This window comes from Calliphora vicina, chromosome 1, assembly GCF_958450345.1.
Source record: "Calliphora vicina chromosome 1, idCalVici1.1, whole genome shotgun sequence".
Classification (NCBI taxonomy): Eukaryota; Metazoa; Arthropoda; class Insecta; order Diptera; family Calliphoridae; genus Calliphora; species Calliphora vicina.
In genome coordinates this window covers 108,544,502-108,567,589 of record NC_088780.1, presented here as the reverse complement: position 1 = coordinate 108,567,589, position 23,088 = coordinate 108,544,502, and the positions used below count along the sequence as shown (strand labels likewise).

At 28.3% G+C, this 23,088-nt stretch overlaps 1 protein-coding gene across 1 annotated transcript; it reads right to left on the bottom strand.

Annotated features, from left to right (window-relative positions):
- Positions 1 to 219: 219 nt before the first annotated feature.
- On the bottom strand, positions 220 to 22,549 carry Hmx (H6-like-homeobox). The gene is made up of 3 exons (XM_065515470.1): positions 21,422 to 22,549; positions 4,180 to 4,289; positions 220 to 971 (listed from the first exon to the last, which is right to left on the bottom strand). Exons 1-3 carry the CDS (start codon positions 22,198 to 22,200, stop codon positions 220 to 222), a joined length of 1,641 nt encoding a protein of 546 aa, XP_065371542.1. The 5' UTR covers positions 22,201 to 22,549.
- Between the last annotated feature and the right edge of the window lie 539 nt (positions 22,550 to 23,088).

The window sequence follows — 23,088 nt, the reverse complement described above, 5'->3', positions numbered from 1 at the left end:
TGGTGATTGCGTGGAGGCACGCATTAGGTGCTGCAAATGATGATGATGTGCATGATGGTGATGGGCATGGTGTGACAAATGAAGATTATGATGAGGTGAGTGTGGCGTTGTGGGTCGACCATACGAAGTGGTTGCTGTTGTTGTTGACGATGACGTTGCAGTTGAGGAAACACCAGCTGCTGCAGCTGCTACGGCGGCCGCAGTTAGACACCCCACCCCCTATACGAGTGATGACAATGGTGGCCGTGGTGGGCTGTTGTTGCGTGCTGCTGCTGCAGCATAGTATTGCATGGCATGAGGATGAGGTGGTGGTGGTGGCACAAAACCAGATGTACCATCATGATACAACACTGGCACTCTGACTAAACGTTGGGCAGCATGGGCCATATTCGCCATATTAGCAGCTTCCAGCTCAGCGGCCAATTGTCTCTTCCATTTATTGCGACGATTTTGGAACCAAATTTTCACTTGAGTCTCGGTCAAACGCAGAGAGGCAGCCAAACCGGCCCTTTCCGACGAACTTAAATAGCGTTTCATATCGAACGTTGACTCCAATTGGAATACTTGTGCTCTGGAGAATACAGTACGGGTCTTTTTCTTACGTTTTGTTTGATTCGAATCACCCTGAGGCGACGAGCCATCTGAAGGCCCGTCGGTGCCATCATCTTCTTCAATGATTTCCTCGCCATCATCGTCGGATTCATTTGAACTGGTGGGTAGTAAGTAGCTGGAATTCGAGTGTGAGGAATGATGATTTAGACCTGCGCTCGAACTGTTGGGTGTTGAGGGCTGATGGGGTTGTGAGAGATGATGATGATGGTGACTCTGATGTTGTTGGTATGACAAATGGGGAGAGGGTGATTTTGTGCCATTATTATTGTTGTTGTTATTGTTGCCATTAGCCAAACAGCCATTTTGTTGGGGGGAAGGTGGCGATGAGGGATTCTCAGTTGTATTTGTAGAAGAACTATCTGCAAAGATAAAGAAATAAAAAAAGTTAATTAATATAAGGTTTTTAATTTTAATGAAGTAAAGTATTGTATTGAAATTCATAACATAAATCTAATTTGTAATTTTCTTAAACAATTTCTCAATTTCTGTTGAGCTATCAAAGCGCTTGTGCCTAGAGCAAGAAATTTACTCTCTTTTATAAGCATTGTACAGCATTTTTTAGAAAGAGTGTTTATAGGTATTTTGGTGGTAGTTTTTATTTCCTCTTGTTTTTAGTTTCCTGTAAAGAAGGTGGTTTTTTTGTTAGTTTTGCGTACGTGTGTATGTATGTGTATGTTAAAGATAACTGTAATAATTGCTTGTTTTTAGTTCTGTGTGTATTTAAAAATGGCGTTTAAGCAAAATCTTTTGTTTTCTAACAACAACGTCATAAATGTCAGCAATTTACAGAAATAACCAGAAAAATTTAACAGGCACTTGACTTTTTATATGCAAATAAAACATAATGATAATGAAGACAAAGAGTTAAAAATAAATAACACTAGATATTAATGAGTGAGGATGTTTATTTTTAAGTAAATGTCGAGATAAAATTCGACCCAAATATTTTTAAATATCTGGCTTTTAGCAAAATACAAAATGGTTTAAAAAATTTATGAACACAGGTACACTTTTCTTTTTAATTTTAGTATGTAAAGAACTTTTCAATGTCTTTCATCAAAATTTTAAATTTTTATCCTAAATATATGATACATTTTACTAAGCTTTACATTTGTAAAAAAAATAATTTTCAATTCAGAAATGATTTCCAAAATATGAGTTTCATGTTTCGCAAGAATATGAATTCAGTAAATATTGACTTTCATCTAAACTTTGAATTTGTTATTAGTAACTTTCAACCTAAACATATGCTATAGTTAACCAAGCCAAAAATAATGCTATAGATTTGCGATAAATGTAATTGTTTAGAGCATAAGTTTTTCTTAACGCAAAAATATATCTGAATTGAAACTGCAAGACATACATATTTTCCATGCCTTTCGTTATACAAATTTTTAAAAAATATGTAATACATTTTTAGAGAATTTGATTGTAATTGGTGTTTTTTATTTTGACTTCAGTGATCTATTGCAATTTTATATTATTTAAATTTCTCTTTAATGATTTATGGCATTTAAAATCAAATAACAAATATAAAGCTTTATTTTCTAAACATATTGTAAAATAAACTATTTTACCATGAACTATTGGAATGTTTTATTGTATTAAAAATTTATGAATTAATTTTGAAATTATTGATTTTAGTAATATTTCCCATGAATTGTTATATAAACTTAAAATGTTGTGATTGTTCTATGATAGAGAGGGAGATATCATATTGCCTAATGGCCCTTAGTTTGTCTGTCTGTCGAAAACACCTTCACGTCCAACATTCAATAACCGTATTAAAAGATTTTATTTTGTACCTGAAGCTGAGATGACGCAAGAGTCCTATTGCAGAGCTAAGAAATTGAAAGGTGTTCTGTTATTTAGATTAAAGTTACATCTGATAAATTAAATGGCTTTTGTTCATTCAGATGATTATTATAAAATGATTATTTAACTCTTCAATGCATATTGTTGCCAATTGTCTACATTCCAGTTCCACTTAATTTTAGACGAATATAAGTTTGATACTAATTCAGATTCTAATTCAGAAAAATCAAATGGAGTACGAAAAGTTTCAGCTAACGAAATTCTAAATCAAACTAAAGCTAAAGGAAATATAATAAATAAAAATCAACTAAATATTTATAGAAAAATAAAAGTAAAAATAATGCATTTAAGGGTTAAACATCAACACAGATAGTGTAAAGATAACTCAACAATCCTCCAAAATTTTACTATAAGAATTTATGTAATTCTATTGTTTGTTCTGATAAAAAATTCACACCTCTATTTAAGTCATAGGTAAACTAAAATAATTTAATTAAATTTGTATTTAAACTAAAAATATTTAGTAGTTTTTTTTCGTTTCTTTTCTGCATTGTATAAGAAATAATAAGCTGAGGAATCCACTTAATCATCAAAATTCTTTTGTTAACTTAGGTAAATATGTATAGACAAACAATCGTTTAATCTTATTCGCAATTAATTACAATTAACAAAATTCCAATAAATTCTCAACGTTATTAAGGTTTCTTGGCAAAGTGTTGGAAAATAATGTTGTTCTGGGTGTTCTCATGACAATGTTTCTTAAGAAATTTCGTTTTATTTGCAAATACTTTAAAGTCTCTAATTTACAAGGTAATCTTCAAGCCAAGCAAAATGGACTCAAACTCCGTAAATACAACAATTAAGACATACACAAATAATGCATGCATGCAACACACTCACCCCACCGAATAATTTCAATTAAATGGCCAAAACAATTTGTACAAATAGTTTCATTTAAGGTATTGTATTTCAAAACGGTTTAACGGTTACAATAACAAATTCCAATAGTTTGGAATGCAGCAGGCATGTATACAACTGCATGCATAGTTGCAGTAGTAATTGTTGGCCATTTAACTAACGGAAGTCATATAAGATGGCTTTAATGGTGAATGAATAAATGTATGTATGCATGTGTGGGTGTGTGTGTAAGTATGTGTGTGAGTGTGTGTAGAGCTTTTGCATGTGTATGTATTTATAGTTGAGTAGCATTTATTTTTGAATTGGTATTTTAGTTGTGGGCTTAAGCCTATTTAATTGGCCTCTTGCATTAAGACCCTACTAAATGCAATTGAATTTGATCATGTAAATTGGCCTTAAGTAACAAGTGAAATGTTTTCTAATTTTGTTTTTGTTGTTATAGAAATTGTTGTTAACTTTTTATCTATTTAATACTCTCATGAATGTTATAATTCAAGGCATTTGACATTTAAAACTTGAACCATGAAATATTTTCAATATTTGGAATATTTAAAAGCTAATTTCCGCATAGAAAAAAGATTTGTTGAGAATCGGTTCTATAGAATGAAATTGTATTGTCATTATTAAAATACTATAAATTAAATAGAATTTCTATGTTTAAAATTGAAAAAAAAACATAATTATCTGAATAATTCGATTAATTTTAAACGTGTGATCGAATTATTTCGAACAAGTTAAAATCACTTATTCGAATTATTCGTTTTATTCGAACAAGAGAAAAATCGATTATCATTCAATAATTGTATGAATGAAATTTTTTAAAAGATAACTTACCATGTGTGGGACTGTGGAAAGGCATACGTTGTGGCGCCCAAGGCCAACCGGGTGGACATAAAGCAGCATAACGACCAGCCAAAGCCCCCCATTGTGAAATGAAACCCAATCTGCAAAAGAAAAAAAACACACACAAATTTAGCAATAAATCAATAACTTTGGTATAGTGTTTTTATAAAAGTGTGGTAAATCAAGGAATTTAAAGCTTAAAGTAACAAGTTAATAAACTAACCCTTTTTAGTTGAACAACACTCATATGTATTAAAGAAAATTACCTAAAGAAAAAGCTTTTCCAGCAACAGCTGTTAAATATTTATAAGATTTGTTTTATATACAAAACAAAATACAACCCTTAAAAAAATCTTAAAAATTCTTTCTTTAACATATAAGCATCCATCCATCCGTATTTAACAAGTATTTATCTTAACATGATAAATCAAGTCAACAACAAAATCATGTTCATAGTCTTAAATGTTTGAAGGGTTGTACGTAAAGCAGATTGTACATAACTTCCAACAGGTACTTTTGGCATTACACACACAATTTTTTGGGGAGGGTTGATTTTCTTAAATTTTGGAAATCCTTGTTAAAAATAAAAGTTTCCTTCTTTTTTTCATTCTTGTTTATTTTCTTTTACTTGACTTAATAAAGCACTTAAGTGATTTGTTTCTTTTCTTATTATATTTCTCACATCCTCCCCCCATTCCTGGTTGTGGAAAATGTTAAATATTAAGATGTTTAATGGATGATTAAGAAGGGTAAAGAATAATGGTTAGTTGCAGCAAAATATTTTGAAGGGTAGAGGTAATATTAACCATAATGCTGCAAAGAAGTGGGTGGTTGGGGTAACTAATGGTAATAGATGTTAATAGGTATGTATATGTAAACAGGTAATCATTAGAGGTCATAGATTTTAGCTATACTATACACTTTTCTATTTGTGTATTCAGATACTGTGTGAAGAGGGGGTTTGTTTAGATTTTATATCTCCAGACAATATGTCTGTATACTTGAAAGGAATTTGTTTTTACAAAAATTTTTAATTTTTTGTAGACTTTTATTTTATTTATTTCTTTTATTTTATAATGCTTAAAGTTAGAGAAGTGTTTGTTTTAAGTAGTTATAATTTGTATTTATAAAACAACAAAGCAAACAATATGGTTTTGTTAAACAATTCCATTGATTTTTCTTGAAAAGATTTTATTTAATAAGATTTAAAAAAGATTATAGACATTTTTTATTTAAGCCAATTTAAATTTTGTTATAAAAACTGTCTATGTCTGTGTCTTTGCAAAAATATGTCAACACACACGATGTATTTTTCATACTAAAGGCTAATGTTTGTCATTGTCCTAAGCAATATGAAATGAATGAAATGTTATGAATAAAAATATAAAACCACTTCAATGTTGAAATTATGTTATAAAAAATGTCTAGTATATGATAACAAATAAGTTGTTTGCAAACTAAAGTCACGATTGATTAAATAATTAAGTAAAGATGCATGTACATTGTACAAATGCAATTCAATATCGATGCATCGATTTTCGCCTGTTAGGGTATGTTAGTAATTGTCCTAAGCATATGAGATTGAAAATCGGTTTAGTCGAGCAAAAGTTATTAATAAAAATGTGAGACCATTTACTGCACGTATTCTGCACTTTCTGACTATAATGACAATATTATAACAAAAATGCTTTTAATAACAATTTCCGTACAAAAGTTGTAAAACTTCCAGTTTTGTTATAACTTTGTCACTGTCAGAAAGTTCATAATACAACCATTTTTTTGTTTTTACTTATAAATAAAATGCCTAAGGATGATCCAAATATTTTAGGATACTATTGCTTGCATGGGGCTGGCTTCGCATCCTATTTAAACTTCTCATGACTTTGTTTTCGGTTTCTGGCTGTATTTCAAGAATGACCTCGAAAAAAGTCGAAATTTAAATTTTTATTGTCTTAAGGGTCTGTCTTTAAATATTATTACCATAAAGTCTAGCGAGTTCAAATCGCAGTTTCAAGGCGGCTAATACAATAATATTGACAATTTCATGAGTTGTGGTAACGTTGCTCGAATTTTAATCTGAAAAAAAGGCCGAAATGTCACTGATTCATGTTGCTGGACAGAGTCGACCACATCGGCTGTATTCTTTTAAGTCGCATTTGGGCAATTCCAATCTAGACTCTTGAACGTTTCGGATTTTCCTAATATCGATTATACGATGAGCTAGGTGGCAATATCTTTGCTCATCATCGACCGAAAAGGTGTTTCAATATTTTTAAAATTGATATTAAGTACTATTGACAAATACACTGATTTAGGTCTTTAAATAAAGTGGCAAACCACATATTTTTGTTTAAATAGAGTTTTTCTGGAAACATCTCTTGTTATTCTCTACAAATCATCTAGAAAATTGTAAATAGGGGGGGAAATAAACCACTGGGGTAAATTGCTAAACCCACATCTATATGAAATACAAAAAATTAATACAAATATTTTAATCTTTGAAGATTTAAGCAGTATTGCAATAATAATATTTAACTAATCCACTGATTTAGATTCGATCGAACTTCAAAAGTTTGGTGTACTAACCTTTACTGAACTCAAAACTCATTTACTAATAGCCATATAATTTGCTATTAACTTATATTTCTTATACTTAACAAGATCTATATATTAAGTTAAAGCAAACCATAAAATACTTTCTGCATAATACGAGTAATCTGACTTAAACAGTTTAAGAATATTATTTCTTTTTTTACATTAATCTTTTTAAATAATTTACCTTTTGCTTAAAAGGATCTCAATTTCTTTTTTTTTCCAGTCTACACAAAAATTAACAAAAGAAACCTTATGTTAAACAACATGTTTATTAACAACCAGCTAATTTTTCAAACTCCATTACCCACCAACTGAATTTACTAACATGGCACCACCATGACCCCACAAAATAAAAACCACAAATAGACCATTTGCTAAAAAATGAAAAATAGAGATGGAAAAACCTAAACAATTCATTTAAAAATTCATTGTCTTGTAACCAAAAAAGTAAAAAAAATAACAAAAAAAAAGTTAAAACATTTAAACAACAAACTGAAAACTCAAAACTACCCTTAATAACAAAAAAAAAATAAATAAAAAGCACCAAAACACAAATATTTAAACAACAGGGGGCGGGAGCTTAAATAAACATACAGATAGACAGATCTATTTAAAATTGGATACCTTTTACAACAATTGTAGCAGCAGCAACAGCAAAAAAAAATATATTACATCTACCACATTTCCGCCACAAATGACACCCATTTAATGTTTACACAAAAAATTTGTAACAACATTTTACTTTGGGCTAAATTTTAACGTATTTATTACATTTATTATTTATTTCGTTTTCTATTTACTAAATGAGAGTAAACCTGAAATATGGATAAAAATGAAATTAGCCCAACATTATTTGAGGTTGTTTATATGGTTGACGAAAGGAGGAAGCTTTTAAGACAAAAGCCGCTTTTGTTTTCAACATCTTTTGATTTGAATGTAAAGGGACATTTATAAACAATTAGCAAAAGATGTTTTTAGTTTCAATGAACCAAATTAAAAGGACATACATAATTTGTACAAAATATAGAAACAAAAAAATGAAAGCAAAATGAATAATGACAAGGGTTTGTTTTAATAGGTTGCTGGTAGGAAAGCTATGTCCAACATAAATTAAGATAATTAAGCAAAATTTATTTAAAATACTTAAGTATTTATACCGTACACCACTATATTGAGGAGGGTATATTGGGGATAAGCTAATGTCTGTAACGTGCAAAAATAATGTGCCAACACCCACCTTAAAGTATACCAATCTACTCAGGACATAACTGCCCTCTCTGCAAATTGTTAAGCTCCCATAATTATCTTAATTATATTGATATCCAAACAAAATTCAGCATAAATAAGTTAAACTCGCACTACCAAATTTAGTAGCGATCGGTCCATTATTTACCATAGCGCCAATATAAGGATAATTTTCGAAAATTTAATTTATGAGCATAAATCAAATATCGCAATCATGTCACCAAATTGTATAATGATCGGTTTATAATTACACACAGTTCCCATATAACGCCCACTTCCGAAATTATTTTAAAACATTTCTTAAAAATGTTGATATTAAAATAAAATTCAATACAAATAAGTTTCATATACTTATGTATACAGAACACATGCCACCTAATTTTATACTCAACTCGGTGAAGGGTATCATATGGTCGAGCCTGACAGACTTTAATTTGTTACTTGTTTTAATAATAAAAGATTTGTTATAGTAAAGTTTAGGTTTTGGTGAAACCTTTTACCAAAGAATATAAATTATATAGAATGCGCATCATGTACAAGAAAAAACTTCTTATGGCGGGTTTTATTACTATGGCCCGCTCTCATGATTTATGATTTCTATTCTTTGCTTTTACTCACCTTTATTACCCCCTGTGATATTTCTAGTGTTAAATGACATTCTGCTCACCTTTTTTATTTAATTGTTTGTTACACGTTGTTTTTTTTTTGGTGCATTCTTTTATTTAGTTCTTGTTTTATTTTTCACACTTAAATTGTTTCTCTAATTGACTTTTTAAAAAGCTTTACAAAAAAAAAATAAATATTGGTATTAAACCATAAAAGACAACAACAACAAAACATAAAGTAGATATTTGTAAAAGAAACCCTACAAGAAACCAACAAATCAACCAAAACAATTTACACAAACAAGAGACAAAAAGCAGGAATATTTTAAAAATACTTAAACGAAATACATTTTTCAATAATTTCTAAATTTAATACATAAAAAAAACTAAAGAACATTTTATAAAATAAGCAATAAAACAAATAAATAATTTATTGATTAAATAAAAACAGCAATCAGGTCAGGTTGAAAAGGTTAATGTCACCTACTACTTAGATACTTTTCCACAAGGGGTTGGGGGGGCAAAGTTTGGTTTAAATTACCAACTGTGTATTAATTTCAAGCTATTCTCAGTTTATGGAGATTTCTGTCTGCTGGTTGGTAAGGTGGGCTGGAGAAGGTTAGTGCGGTCTTGTGTATAGCTGTATAGAAATGCAAATACAAATCACTGACGTTTTTAAATCGGTTCATTTGACAAACGTCTAAGGTTGTTAACAAAAGGTTAATGAACAGCAGGGTTGTTCGGTGTGTGAAAATATTGTAGTGTAATACAATGATATTATACAAAATTGTTGCCAACTAAATAAACCAAAAAATAAGACTAAAACATAAAACCTTTAGGAAATTTAAAACATGTGTGAAAGTATGGATTTTTTTATCGCATACATTTTTTTTATGAAATTATATTGTATTAAGGTTGTGGGGAAAATAAAATTACAGAACTATTGTAGAGAATTTTAAATTCAATAGATCAGCAAAATTTTTCAAATTTAGATACTTGTGAAAGTAGAAAGCCGTGTTTTTGTATATTCCCATTGCTAAACATATGTTAATAAATAATATATTTCATTGCAAACATTAATTTCTTGGCAAAATATCCCTATGGCGAATGTATACCATAAATTTGATTGCTTCAACAATTTTGCGTTACCTCAAAAAATAACATGAATAATTGTTTTTTTTATGCTCAAAAATACATACTATACTATCCTCAAAGTATAAAGTAGTGATTGGAACCACTCCAACCGTAATTAAAAAACAAGAGCAAAAATAGTTTTCTTTTAAAATTTCAGTAATTTATTTTCCAGAATGATTTTCGGAAGTTGACCTTATATGGAAGCTATGACTAATTATGGACTGATAACCAAGAAATTAGGTCGTGCGATTTATGTCTATATGAGACTTATTCCTGTTGAATTTTATGTGGATACCAACATTTTTAAGAGATTTGTTCTCGTTAAAATGATTTTCGGAATCGGGCCTTATATGGGAGCAATGACTAATTATGGACCGATCATCATAAAATTACGTGACATGACTTTCGTATATAAAAATCTTATTTGAAGCGAAATTTGTGTAGATACCTATATAAATTAAACAGTTATGACCGATAAAGTCCATTTTGCGGAAGAACATTTGTATGGGAGCTACGTGAAATAATGGACCGCTTTCAGCCAGTTTCAATAGACCTTGTCCTTGGGCTGAAGCAAATGTACCAAATTTGATCGAAATATCTTCAAAATTTTGACCTGTACTTGCACACAAAGTTTACAGAAAGACACATGGACGAACGAACATCGTTTAATGGAATCAGGTAGTGCACTTTAAGGTGGGTGTTAGACTAATATTTTTGGGCGTTACAAACATCAGCACAAACGCATTATACGCTCCCCACTATGGTGATGTAGGGTATAATAAACATCATAAAAATCATTATCTCATCATTTTTGACGCTTTTTTGTTAAACAACAACAAAACAAATTCTAGAGAAATATGTATTTATAATCTGAAAATTGTTTTAAGTTATATTTTTTATAATTTATGTTAAATAATATGAAATTTGAAAAGTAATAAACACTTTTTATAAAACATAAAATTTGTTCGAGATTATCTCAAATTTTGATTCATAACTTTTTTCTGCTAAACCGATTTGGATTGATATTCAATACCAAACTTCTTAAGAGAATGATAACTATTGTGAGAAAAAAAATAAATTCTATTTCGTATTATGTTTAAAGAATTTCAAAGAAAATATGTGAAAAAATTTGGTATTTGGTATGTAAATGATTTATGTATAGGTACATATCAAATTCTTTGCAGCACTCGAACTTAATACAAATAAAATATAATCTCAAATCCCACAAATTACCCTCATAATAACGTTAAAATTAGTTTAAAACCAAAATCCCGCACAATCGAACAAATTACCCCCTCCAATGCAAAAATCATATGACAACAAAAGTATTTAAATAATTTTTGGAATATTATCAAATCCTTTTAAAATTTTATTTGAAAATCATTCATGTGTACCCAAGATTAAATTAAAATTTCTGTTATTATAGTATTTTTAAACATATTTTGTACTAATTACCATTTTTCTTGAATACTTTTTCTATTTGCAGTGTAATACTTTTCAAGCATTTAAAGTGGCTAACAGCAGAGTACCAACAACCTGGTCACTTGAAAAACCACAAAGTAGCAAAATATTTCAATTACCTTTTTATATTTATTTATTGTTTGATGTTTGCTGTTTTGGCTGGGTAAGTACCATTATTACACAGAAATAATATTGTACTCGTTTGAGTTTGTACTTTTTTGATTCATGCGTTTTCCATGTTAATTTCAAATCGATTTTTGTTTTCTATGTAGTTTAAGTAGGGTTTTTTCCATAGTTGGTTCCGTATCTTCCTAATTCTTCTTTTTTTTTTTTTTTGATTTGTTCTTTACAAAATATTACGCCTGATTGCATACGCAGTTTCTCAGTGAGCATTTGTGTCGAATGCGTGCCACATTAATCTTAAACGTAAAAGATTATTTTGCCAACTACAGTCATATGCGTCCACTGTTCGGTAAGCAGTAAATAGCAAGATTTACTTTTTGTTTTGTGGTAGCAAGATTTACTTTTTGTTTGTTGTGCTGCACGAGTAACTTACTCATGTTGTTGTGGTGTTGTGCGAGTATTGTATTTATTGGATTGTAAACACTCGAGGGTATTAGAGGACTTTTATGACATTTGCTCTATATATTTTGTTTTATTAAAGCAAAATGTGTGTGCAAAAGTGTCTTTTTGTAAAGGAATTAAAAATCGTGCGTGAAGAGATTATATATTCCAAAATTTTTATAAATAATGCTGTAAAAGGTTAGCGTTTTGTTGAAAGTGAAGATATTTGGTTATGTTTAACTACAAATATAATTGTTGTTACTATTTATGTCAATTATAACTTTTTGCAACAGTACTTTTTGAAAAGTATTGACAAATTGTTCTTCAGCAATATATGCAGAAATAACTATTACTTATTGAAACAGTACTATTTTAGTACCCGTTTACATTTTAAGATATGCATAGTAATTTAACCAAATGGTAGTAGTTAAAAGTTTGTAACTTTCTTAACATTACTAAAATGGTCCATTTATAAAATTTCTAAAAAGTACGAAAATAAGGCTTTTAAAAAAATAAATTAAATAAAACTTTTTTCAAAAGTACATAAAGTACAAACCCATCTTCTGAAAAGGTACCAATTTTTGAATTGTAATTAATACATAATATTGTTGTAGTAGTGAATTGTTAGCATTTTTTTTTAAAGTACTAAACCTTTTTAAATTATAATATTTTGAAAGTACTAAAATGTGACATCTTTGAAAAATACTAAGATAGAAAAGAGTTCAATTTCAAAAAATTTAAAAATAGTACTTTTTACAGAAAGTACTAAAAATACTTCCAAAAGTACTATTATACATTATAAGTATCTAAAAATACTTAAATAGTACCTTTTTTAAGAACACTCAAACAGTAACAAAATTTTTGTTTTCCAAATGATACTAAAGGTAGGGTCACACATGGCATATATTTGCTCAAAAAAGCGTAACCACACTGTTTACTCTTACAAGTGTTTTGTAAGATCAAACAGTATCAAATAAAATAAAACTAAATTTTTTGTTTTGAATCATATAAAGTAAAATGTCATGTGTGACCCTACCTTAAGGCTTTTTACATAAAACGCTAAAAGAGTAGTGTACTACATATTAGAACAAAAAATACTAATAGCGTAATATTAAAAAAATACTAAAATTTTTTGTTGCTAAAGAGTATTTATTTTAAGAAGTACTAAAAAAATAATTCTAAAAACCTTTTAATTTAATAAAGAGATTTAAACACAATTCATTGGTAAAAGAGATTAAGATTTTATTACTCTATCAGAGGATACTTTAAATGGTACTATTTTTAAAAGTACTAAAATATATAGAATTTTCACAAACTGGAATACTATAGGTACTTTGTTAAAATCTTGTAAATTATTTAAAAGAAAGGATCAACATTTTATATTTTAATAAGAAGTAGTATCTTTCAAAAGATACTAACAGAATAATTTTTCAAAAGGTACTAAATTGGTACAAACGAGTTATTTGTGAAAGAGTACTAATAGTGTAATAGAGTGTAATAAATTACTTTCATTTCTTTTCATAAAGTCCAGAGTCCTATAGAGAATTTAGTGGGAAAAGTTCTGGAATGATCCTTTGAGAACAAGCTTTGAAATAGTGACTTATAAAAAGTAGCAAGTTCAATTATAAAATGGTATTAAAATCATGCATTTTAAAATAGTATTCTCGTTAAAAATACAATTTAAAAAATACCATACTTTTTCGGAAATATTTAACACTTTGGAAAAGGTACTAAAGTACTTGAAAATGCTAAAGTTATAAACTTCTAATGTACTAAGGTACTGATGTCCTAAAGTACTAAGGTATTGAAATATTAAAGTACTAAGAACTTAAGTATTAAAGTGATAAAAGTACAAAGCAAAGCTATGCTGTATATTATTTACGAAAAAAATATTAGAAATACTTTTACAAAAAGTACTATATTTTATGACTCTTAAGCGGGAGTAATTTTCCATCACCAAGTGAATAATAAGTTTGCATCTGTCATTGCACCATCAAACAAATAAAAAAAATGATAAAATTTTGTGCTTTTAACAATCACTTAATTAATTTTCAATATACTACTCATAAAATCACAAAACAATTCCCTTAACCTCACGTTTGGGGTATTTAAGCTGATTTTTATCGTATAAGACAAAAACGCATACAAAAAATATTAATTGCATACATATTTCCCAGATATTACGTTTGTTTTCCAAACGTCCTAAAACTCTAACTAAATGGCCATTCTTGTCTCTATCTCGCCATTGGCATCTCTAATAACAACTACAAACAGAAGTATGTATGTTTTGCTGCAAAAAAGGGAATCCTTAAAAAAATATTAACCCTCCTTCAAACATAGATAAAGTCTATTCGACGAAACATGGCATGCAGTCGAACAATATGAAATTTGATAAGTTTGTAAATGAAGAAGATCGAAATTTTTTTTGTATGAATTTTTTTACTAGCTACATACACTTAAGCTTGTAAATACACATATAAAATAGAATGAGTGTGTGTGTGTGTGTAAAAGAACAGATTTAACAAATCTACAAATTACGAAAACAAATGGGAAATTAAACAAAATCTTTCCTATTCCATATACATTTGTAAATATATTTACAATATACGTTTACTCATATTCATATACACACCCTTTTGTAAATCTAAAACTTAATATTTATAACAATTGTATGGTCTCGAGTACATGCTGTCCTTTTTGTTGGTACGTACTTCTGCTTCCTTTTATTTTTGGTGTTCTATTGTTTAGCTGCTTTGTATTAAGGTTATTTAATATATTACATGAGAATGACGTTAGAAATTTGTCCATTTTTATTATTTGGTTATATTTGATTCTATGTTTTGTTATCATTATTGAAGTACAATTATAATTAAAAGCAAATAATTTCAGCTAACATGTTTACGTAATGCCAGGGATTTAAAGGAATTATTGTAAAATGGATTCGTCTAACAAAATTTCGTTCATTTTATAGGGTCATTTTATATGATTTCAAGATTTAATACCTTTGCAACCCTGTATTGTAGAGCTATGAATGCATAATGTTGCAAATCCGTGCACACATTTATGTGCAAAATATTATAATCTAATCCTCAATATAAAAAAGGGATTAAATGTTTTCAAAATGTATGCATGTGTATTTACTTATCTGACTATCTGTCTATATGTGTTGCAAAAACTGTGACTTTACAATCCATTTCCTATTCCGGAATTTATACAACTGTTAATAATACTCATAACAATTGCATGGCTGATGATGATGATGATGACGTTTGAATCATTTAAAAGCATTTAGTGGAAAATAATTGCAACAAAACAATAGCTTTAACATAAATAAAAATGTTTAACACAATAATTGCTGCATTAGCACTTTACATTCATTGTTTTTATGGTTGTTATTAAATTCATAATTTTTTTTGTTGAATAATCTGCAGGAATTTTAAGCTAAAAGCTAAACTTAAAATGTTATTTCATTTTGTAATGAAAATTTGTTTAAATATTTGTTATTATAGTAAAAAATAGCTTGGTATTTAAATACATTTTTAGGTAGTATGTATAACAATTTCCTATAGTAAATTTTTGTAGTACTCTTTTAAGTTTGTTATTGTCCAGCAATATTGATGAAACATACATATATGGTTTAAAAGGTTCATTTCTGTTTCAAATTCTTTCCAAAAAAGTGGAAAAAAGCGTTATAAAAATAAAAAAAAAAACCGGACGATCCTAGTTAACAAATAAAAAAGTTAAACATTTTAAAGCCAAATTTCCTTATAATCAACATTCTGTACAAGATAACTACCAAATCTATTTAACAAATTCAATGAATTTGGTTTTTTTTTAGCAATGTGGAATTGATTACTCTGTGCATGAAATTGAAACTTTTTTTCTGTCAAGAGGGCCAACAAGCGCACAGTGGATTATATAAGGTGTATGCATCTCATAAATGATTTTTGCAAATGATTGAAATTAACCATAAAACAACTTGTATCGTAAAGTTAAGATGTCAAGCAATAATAATTTGCTGAAATTATAGTTATTATATCAACAGAAGTATTCGAAAATGGCGACAGAATACACTACTTTCCACTTTAAAGATTTGGGGAGTTAAAATTACACCTTATTCAAGGGCGTATTTTTAATATTTATAATTATTTTTTTCAGAATTGTTAAACCTTGTTGAAAAGGGTATTTTGTCCAGATTCTATATTTGTAAATGTTTTTGTATATATTGTTAGCAGATTTGAAATTTATTAATTTAAAATATATAATGTTTTTTGGCTTACCTACGAAACTTTGACTAGGATTTTAACTATTGGCGCCCTTTGCCGCCGATCTAGTTTTAACATAGAATTAAAGTTTAACTTATTATCTAAAATATATATCAAAATTACCTGCCTTTTGCTGCCTATAAACAAATAGCACGCAAAAATGTTGAGCAACTCGGAAATTTAAGAATAAAAGTTATCAACTTCTTTTGATTTTATTTGCTTTTCATAGCTTATTTTGCTATGATAGATTATACAAATTTATAACTATACATAAAGTAAATTTAGTATAAAAAAAAAATTGTATAATTTTTAATTTACAAGGTAAATTTTTTCGAAAATGTTTAATAACTTTTGCAAATATAAACCGATTTTAACAAATAATGTCTCATTTTTGTCTATATAACATTATAACATTATAAAACACTGTGCAGAAAATAGGTTTACATAAAAAAAAAATTAAAATAACTATTGAAGAATTTGAAAAATTACGAAAAAAATAAAAAAAAATGCTAAACTTTTCATAAAAACTTACATAATTTCATGAAATATTCAGACATTTATGAAAGATTAATTCGATGTCTCTCCATAATTGTTTAGAATTTTGAAATCGATCTAAAAATATGTGAATTAGAGGTACTATAGTACAATTACTTTTATACAAAAACTCAAAAAAAAATTAAAAATGTATTTTTAACCGTTCATAACTTTTTGTATTAATAATTCGATTTTTTTGATTAAAAATACATATTAATGCTTAAAGTCCTACCTGTTCAACAAGAAAAAAATCTTACAAAAATCCTCATCCATTCAAATGATACAGATTTTTGATCCGAAAATTACCAAAATTTTCCACTGTGCAGCGGCTTAAACTAATTCGGTACGCTAAATTCAGTTGTGCTAATCGCTTTTTTAGGTTAGCTCGTATTTTCGAGATATACCGTTATTTCGAAAATGGAGGAGGTTGCATAACATACATATATTCACGTAACTCAAAAACAGTTTAGTCTATTGAATTAATTGTAAAAACCGAAATTCCGCAATAAAATTACCTTTAAGAAAGGCTTAACATATTTTTAATCTTTGCAATTGTTTTAGAAATAGAATTTTTTTACTGCATTTTCCAATTTTGTATGCCGTTATAAAAAACAAAAAATTCGAAATTTTCCTAAAAAAAAATATTTTTGTTTGCCAAAAAAAATGTATATTTCTAAACCAACTGCGCAGATTAGACTTACTTAAAGTTAATTCTATTGCGGTATTTCGGTTTTTTTAGTTTATTCAATAAGCTGAATTTGTATATTATAGTAAACTAAGCATTAAAGGACTTATTCACAATCTGCTTATTAATTTATCAAAGGTTTATGAAACTAATTTTCTATGGGAATTTTTTTCTATAAACCATTGATAAATTAAAAGATTAATTAGGTTTATGGGGGAAATAATAAAATTTCACCAAAATTTCGATTTATAAAACCTAGTTTTAAAAGCTCATGCTTTTAACACCAAATAAATATTTAAATTTTAAACCATGTATTACTTTAGTATTTTTCTTTGCATTTACAATGTTTATCATAAATATCAATCAATATTTACATACATAATTGTAATTAAGCAGAAAAATTGTTGGTTTATTTAAATATAAGGTTAATTACATCAAAATATTTAAACATTCATAAGCAAACATTAATCAATTTTATTATCTAAACCAACATCCCCCAAAAAACTACGCTTAAAAAAAAACTACTCACAAAATAATTAAACGATTACTCAACGACTTTGTTAAGCTTTAATTAATCATACTTCATCTTTACTCTCATTGACTTTTAGGCTTAAACCCTTAAAACCGAAAAGAAAATATAATATATGTAAATAAATTTCATTTGTTTGATAGGTGGCACATTTTAAAAGATGTTAAAATGATAAATTTATCAAAAAGGTAAGCACACGTCATATAAAGCGCCAATTTAAAGAAGCCATACCTTGCACTCACTCACGCACGCTTGCTTGCTTACACGAGCCACAAACGCGGGAGGATCCGCTTTTATCTTGATGGCTTCTTTTTGTGTATGTTCATTTTTTGGGTTTTACTGTTTTTAAATAAACGAAAATAAATGTGTACATCACTTTAGCACTTGCCAGATCTTTATCAGCCAAACCAACAGGGTTTCTTTTTAAATACAACACACCAGAACTGCCAAGGGGGAATATTTTTATATAATTTCTGTTAATTTAATGAAAATGATCATTATTAACAAAACTAAAAGAAATTCAATTGTTTTTAGGGGTTTCTTTTTCCAAGGCTTAATTTAAGCAACTTTTTTGGTATAACTTAAAATAACCAAAAACAAAAAATGAAACGTAACTTGATCCTTGATTATATTTTAACATATTTTGTAAGTTATTTGAATATAATACACATATAGTTTAATATTAAGGCATTAAAGTGACCTTTAGCGTTCACATTTATAGGTCAGTTTTAAGTATTTAGTTTAAAAAATTCAATTTTGTAAGGGTGTATTGTTTTAATTATCAACATTTTGCTGTGTTTTTCAATATTGTAACCATATATACAAATTTATCAGCTGTCAATAAAATGTTGATCGTTTCTTTTTAAAGTGTAACTCAATAGTTTTTCAATTATTGCTAAAACAATTAAACAAATTTAATAAATTTTCATTCTAATAAACACTTAAAGTGTTATGTTATTTTAAATATCATGAATATTTAAAAATTTTTACATATTAACCACATAATGTTTAGTGTTTTGTGTAGCAATTTGCCAAATTACAGACAATTGTTTTATAGTTTCAAACTACAGTGGAAATGATAGATTATCTGTCTGTTGTCTATTGTGTAATATGATTTTTTTTAGGGATTAAAAAGGAGACAATTTTTTTTTAAATAATATAGATTTTCCTTATTATGCACAGAGATTTAGTTGAATAACAGGCACTATATTTGATTATCTGCTAATTCAGTAAACCTTCTCCGTAGTTAAGTTAGGACGAATTTGATAAATGTCATTGTTTTAAAAAAAATTTTAACATTCCACTCAAATTAGATCACTCCTATTGTCTACAAATAGCTAGTTTATTATTGGCATTACAAATAATTCGTCTACAGAAATAAAATATGAGTTAATATATTATGTGTTTAAGTTTCTAAAAGAAAACAAAATAGCTACTTACTACATAACTATTCTATATTTCTTGTAAATGAAATTACATACTATTATAAACTTTTAGTTACACCGAAATTAACCCAAACTTCGAATCACTGTCAATTATTAAATTAAACTGTTTTTCAAGCAAAACACACACAATTATTATTTCGATTAATACCTAAAAGTATGCAACTTATCTGTGCATATAATATTAAATTTAAGAAAACAAATTCTTGGAATATTCTCAAACTAAATTAAATTGAAATTTATTCACATGAGTTTTATACATAAATAAATGACTTTAATAATAATATTATGTAGACAGATACTACAAATATTATTATTAAATTTGAGTACAAAAAAAAACATTAGCGGTATTCACAATGTAGAGTACTTGGCCTAGTAAAAAAGCAGAAGAGCTATTTATTGACAAACATTTCAATTTCTAATGTATTTTGTTTTTATTTTTTGGATATTGTGCTATTGTGCTCAGTAAAATTGCCAGGCCAAGTACTCTACATTGTGAATACCGCTAATGTTTTTTTTTGTACTCAAATTTAATAATAATATTTGTAGTATTTAGTATATAAAATGCTAAATGTCGGACTCTAAAAATAAGAAGATTTAAATCAACTTATATCAAATTAACTATTCAACAATAGTATGATTCTAGAATCTAGAATTACTATTTTCATCAAGGATGGATACTGCTGAAATAGAAAATTTGTTTGATAACTTATTGAATATCATCCCTTCAGAAAATATTGGCTTTCTACAATTCTAAGACTTTCCTAAAAACTTGTTCTATACTAGTTTTATAAACCACAAACCAGTACCCCACTTCTAAAACATGTAAGAAGTTTTTGAATTGAAAACATTTTATTACCAGTATAACTTAGATAATGTTCAAACTGAATACATTGAATGTGTTCAACAAGAGTTTTATAATTATTGCAAAGAGTTTTATAATTATTGCAAATCTAACTTTACGTAGAGAAAAAAAATGGTTCGGCATGGTTACGTTCTTGATCTATATAGTAGGACAGCCTACTCAGTTTTTCTTTTTAAAGAACTTTAAAATTGCAGGTATAATATTTGATTATATATTTCAATATAATTTTATTACTTGACCCAATATGGTTGCCAAATTAAATAGGAGGATTTTGCTATTTCGGTAGAATTTTAGCTTTAATCTTTTAAAAAACAGAGAAAAAAATTGTTTTTCAAATAATTAATCCTGTAATATCTATGAGAATTTTTCATAAATTATTTTAAAAAGTGTAACTATGTATATCATATCATGAATATATACATCATTCTCACATTTGGTCCTTTTAGCTCTATTTATTGATTTACTTATTTATTTTTAAAAAAAATCAACTAGTAAATGAATTAATCTAAAAATTATATCCTTGAACATTTAATAAATTAGAAAATTTTTTCACTATTATGTAATTAAAAATTGTTATTTGCACTAAACTAACAACATATAGAAGAAATGCAAATTTCAATTCCTTTGTAAATTTAAACCAGAAAAAGATCACGAGATGAAAAGCTGAAAATGCAGTTTGTCTATATGAAGTGTGCTGTTTCAAACATATGTATATGGGCTTTATCGAGCTTTAAAAAATTATTAGAGTTTTGTTGTGCGGTGATATATTTAAAATGCAGAATATCGATAATGCTATTTCCGATTATTAATTACAGTTACATATTTCAGTAACGCTAGCTTAGCGGTAACGGTAGTTGAAAACTTTTAAAACAAAAACTAGCGTGTACAGCATAAAAACTTATATAGGAAATATTTGTCAACATATTTTTCATAAAAGTTTATTAAAAAAAAAATTAAAATATAAGACTTCTTAATTTCTACTTAAATGACTAGATTAGTAATCCGTTCTAAAGATGCCAGGAAAATTAATTTTATAACGTACAGATTCAATCACAACTATTTAATGTTTTTAAACTAATGCGAATACTCCATTCAAAAACTGTGAATGTCAGAAATGTTCTCCATTTCTTCCATTTCTAATCAGAGAATTTAGAAATGGGATTTTAAATGCTTGTGAAAATAAATGTTAACATTATTTTCCCAATAAGTCTAATATTTTATATTATAAAAAAAAAATCGCACACTTTTATAAGAAAACCTTCTAAAACTTGAAAATCTTCATATAGAAACAAATTTAACACAATCTTACCTTGACAACATGGCAGCATCTTGAGGTCCTCCAGCGCCCACCGTAGTCGGCGGCAATTGCGGTATGGGTGTAATTAAATTAGAGCCGTTCTTTTTGGGTTCATTGCGACTTAAAATGGAGGATATAGAGAAACTAGTGAAACCATTGCCCGAAGTTACTTTATTAATATTGCCATTTAAAGCTGCCGCCGCTGCTGCAGCAGCAGCTGAATGCTGTTGTTGTTGACCGCCAGCGGTATTTGTATCATTGTTATTCATCATCTTTGAATTGTTGTTATTTGTTTGAGATTCTTCGGTAGTAGTGGATTCGGGTGACTTGGGAGCCATGGCTGCCATGGCCGGTGGACTAAGACGTTCACTGTTGAGAGCATTGGAGAAATGATGTGCTGCCGACGGAGTTACAGCCGCTGGGTGCAGTAAATGTTGGTGAGCGGGATGTGTTAGATGGCCAAAACTGTGCAAGGCATGATGTAAAGCTACCGGATGGCCGGCATTCAAGGAATTCAAATGATGCTGTAGGTGATGGTGTAAAACTGTTGGTGGCACTGCCGCAGCCATAGTGGTGGGACTATGGTGATGATGATAATTGGAAGTGGTTGATGTGGGTGTGCCTGCGGCTGTAGTGGGTGTATGATTTGAGTTGGGCGTTGAGGCACCATGTGAACGGGCCGGGGAGTTGGATCTTAAGGGTGTCTCATGACCCTCTTGACCGCAACCCATGGGACTGGGTTCGGGACTAGAGACCACACTGATATCAACTTCATGTTCAGAGGAAGACATGATTTTAATTTATTTCTAGTTTAATTTATTTTTTTAATTGAAATCTTTTTCTTTTAATATTAATTTTATTCTAAAAGCACTAACAACTTTTCTTTAGTAATTTTCAACTTTTCATTATTTTTATGCTTGTTAGTTTTAGTTTAAACTTTTTTTTTAAATATTTTTTTAATTCTTGTCTTTCACTTAAATCTTTTTTATGTTCACGTTTTGTTTGTTTAATATTTAAATAAAATTGTTTGGTATTTTATCCGTTATTAAAAATGTATACGTCCTTTCACGATCATCAATGTTTTACATTTAAATCGTTCATATCCTTTGTTGTATATCCGTAACCGTTAACAAACGTTTACTGTCGTCTACTCTCGCCTGTCAGACAGACAGACCTACAAACAAAACCAACGAAAATTCTATACACACAAATACACAAATATATATAAGTATCCTTGCTAGAATTATATCCTTTTTGTGAAAATTCTATTGAGCACGTTATAGTTTTTCATGTGTGTGTGTGTAAATGTTTTTGGTTTTTGAATATTTTTAGTTGGAGAGAGTGTGTGTATAAATGTTTTTAGTGCGTTTTCAACATCAAATAATTGTTGTTTTATTTTTGCTTTCGACAATAGAACCCCTCTCTCTTCTTCTTCTTCGTTACTGACTTTTTTTCTTAGTTAAACGTTGTAAACCGTTTTATTTCGAAAATTCGTTCTTCTTGTTTTTCAGTTGTTTTTTTTTTTAAATAAAGTTTTAGTTGAGTTTTTGATGACGTGTTTGTCTGTTTGTGTTTAAAACACAACTGAATCTAAGGTGGTTGGTTTAAAATTCTTTTAGTCTTTTGCCAACACTACCCAAAAATAAAATACAAAAAACCTACACCGAGAAACACACACA

Bases quoted from the DNA above. Each gene is read 5' to 3' on its own strand.
- Hmx (XM_065515470.1), bottom strand. From the start codon at position 22,200: ATGTCTTCCTCTGAACATGAAGTTGATATCAGTGTGGTCTCTAGTCCC. The intron at 4,290-21,421 runs GTAAGATTGTGT...TTTCTTTTGCAG, and splicing joins GATGCTGCCATGTTGTCAAG to ATTGGGTTTCATTTCACAAT. The intron at 972-4,179 runs GTAAGTTATCTT...TTATCTTTGCAG, and splicing joins TTTCCACAGTCCCACACATG to ATAGTTCTTCTACAAATACA.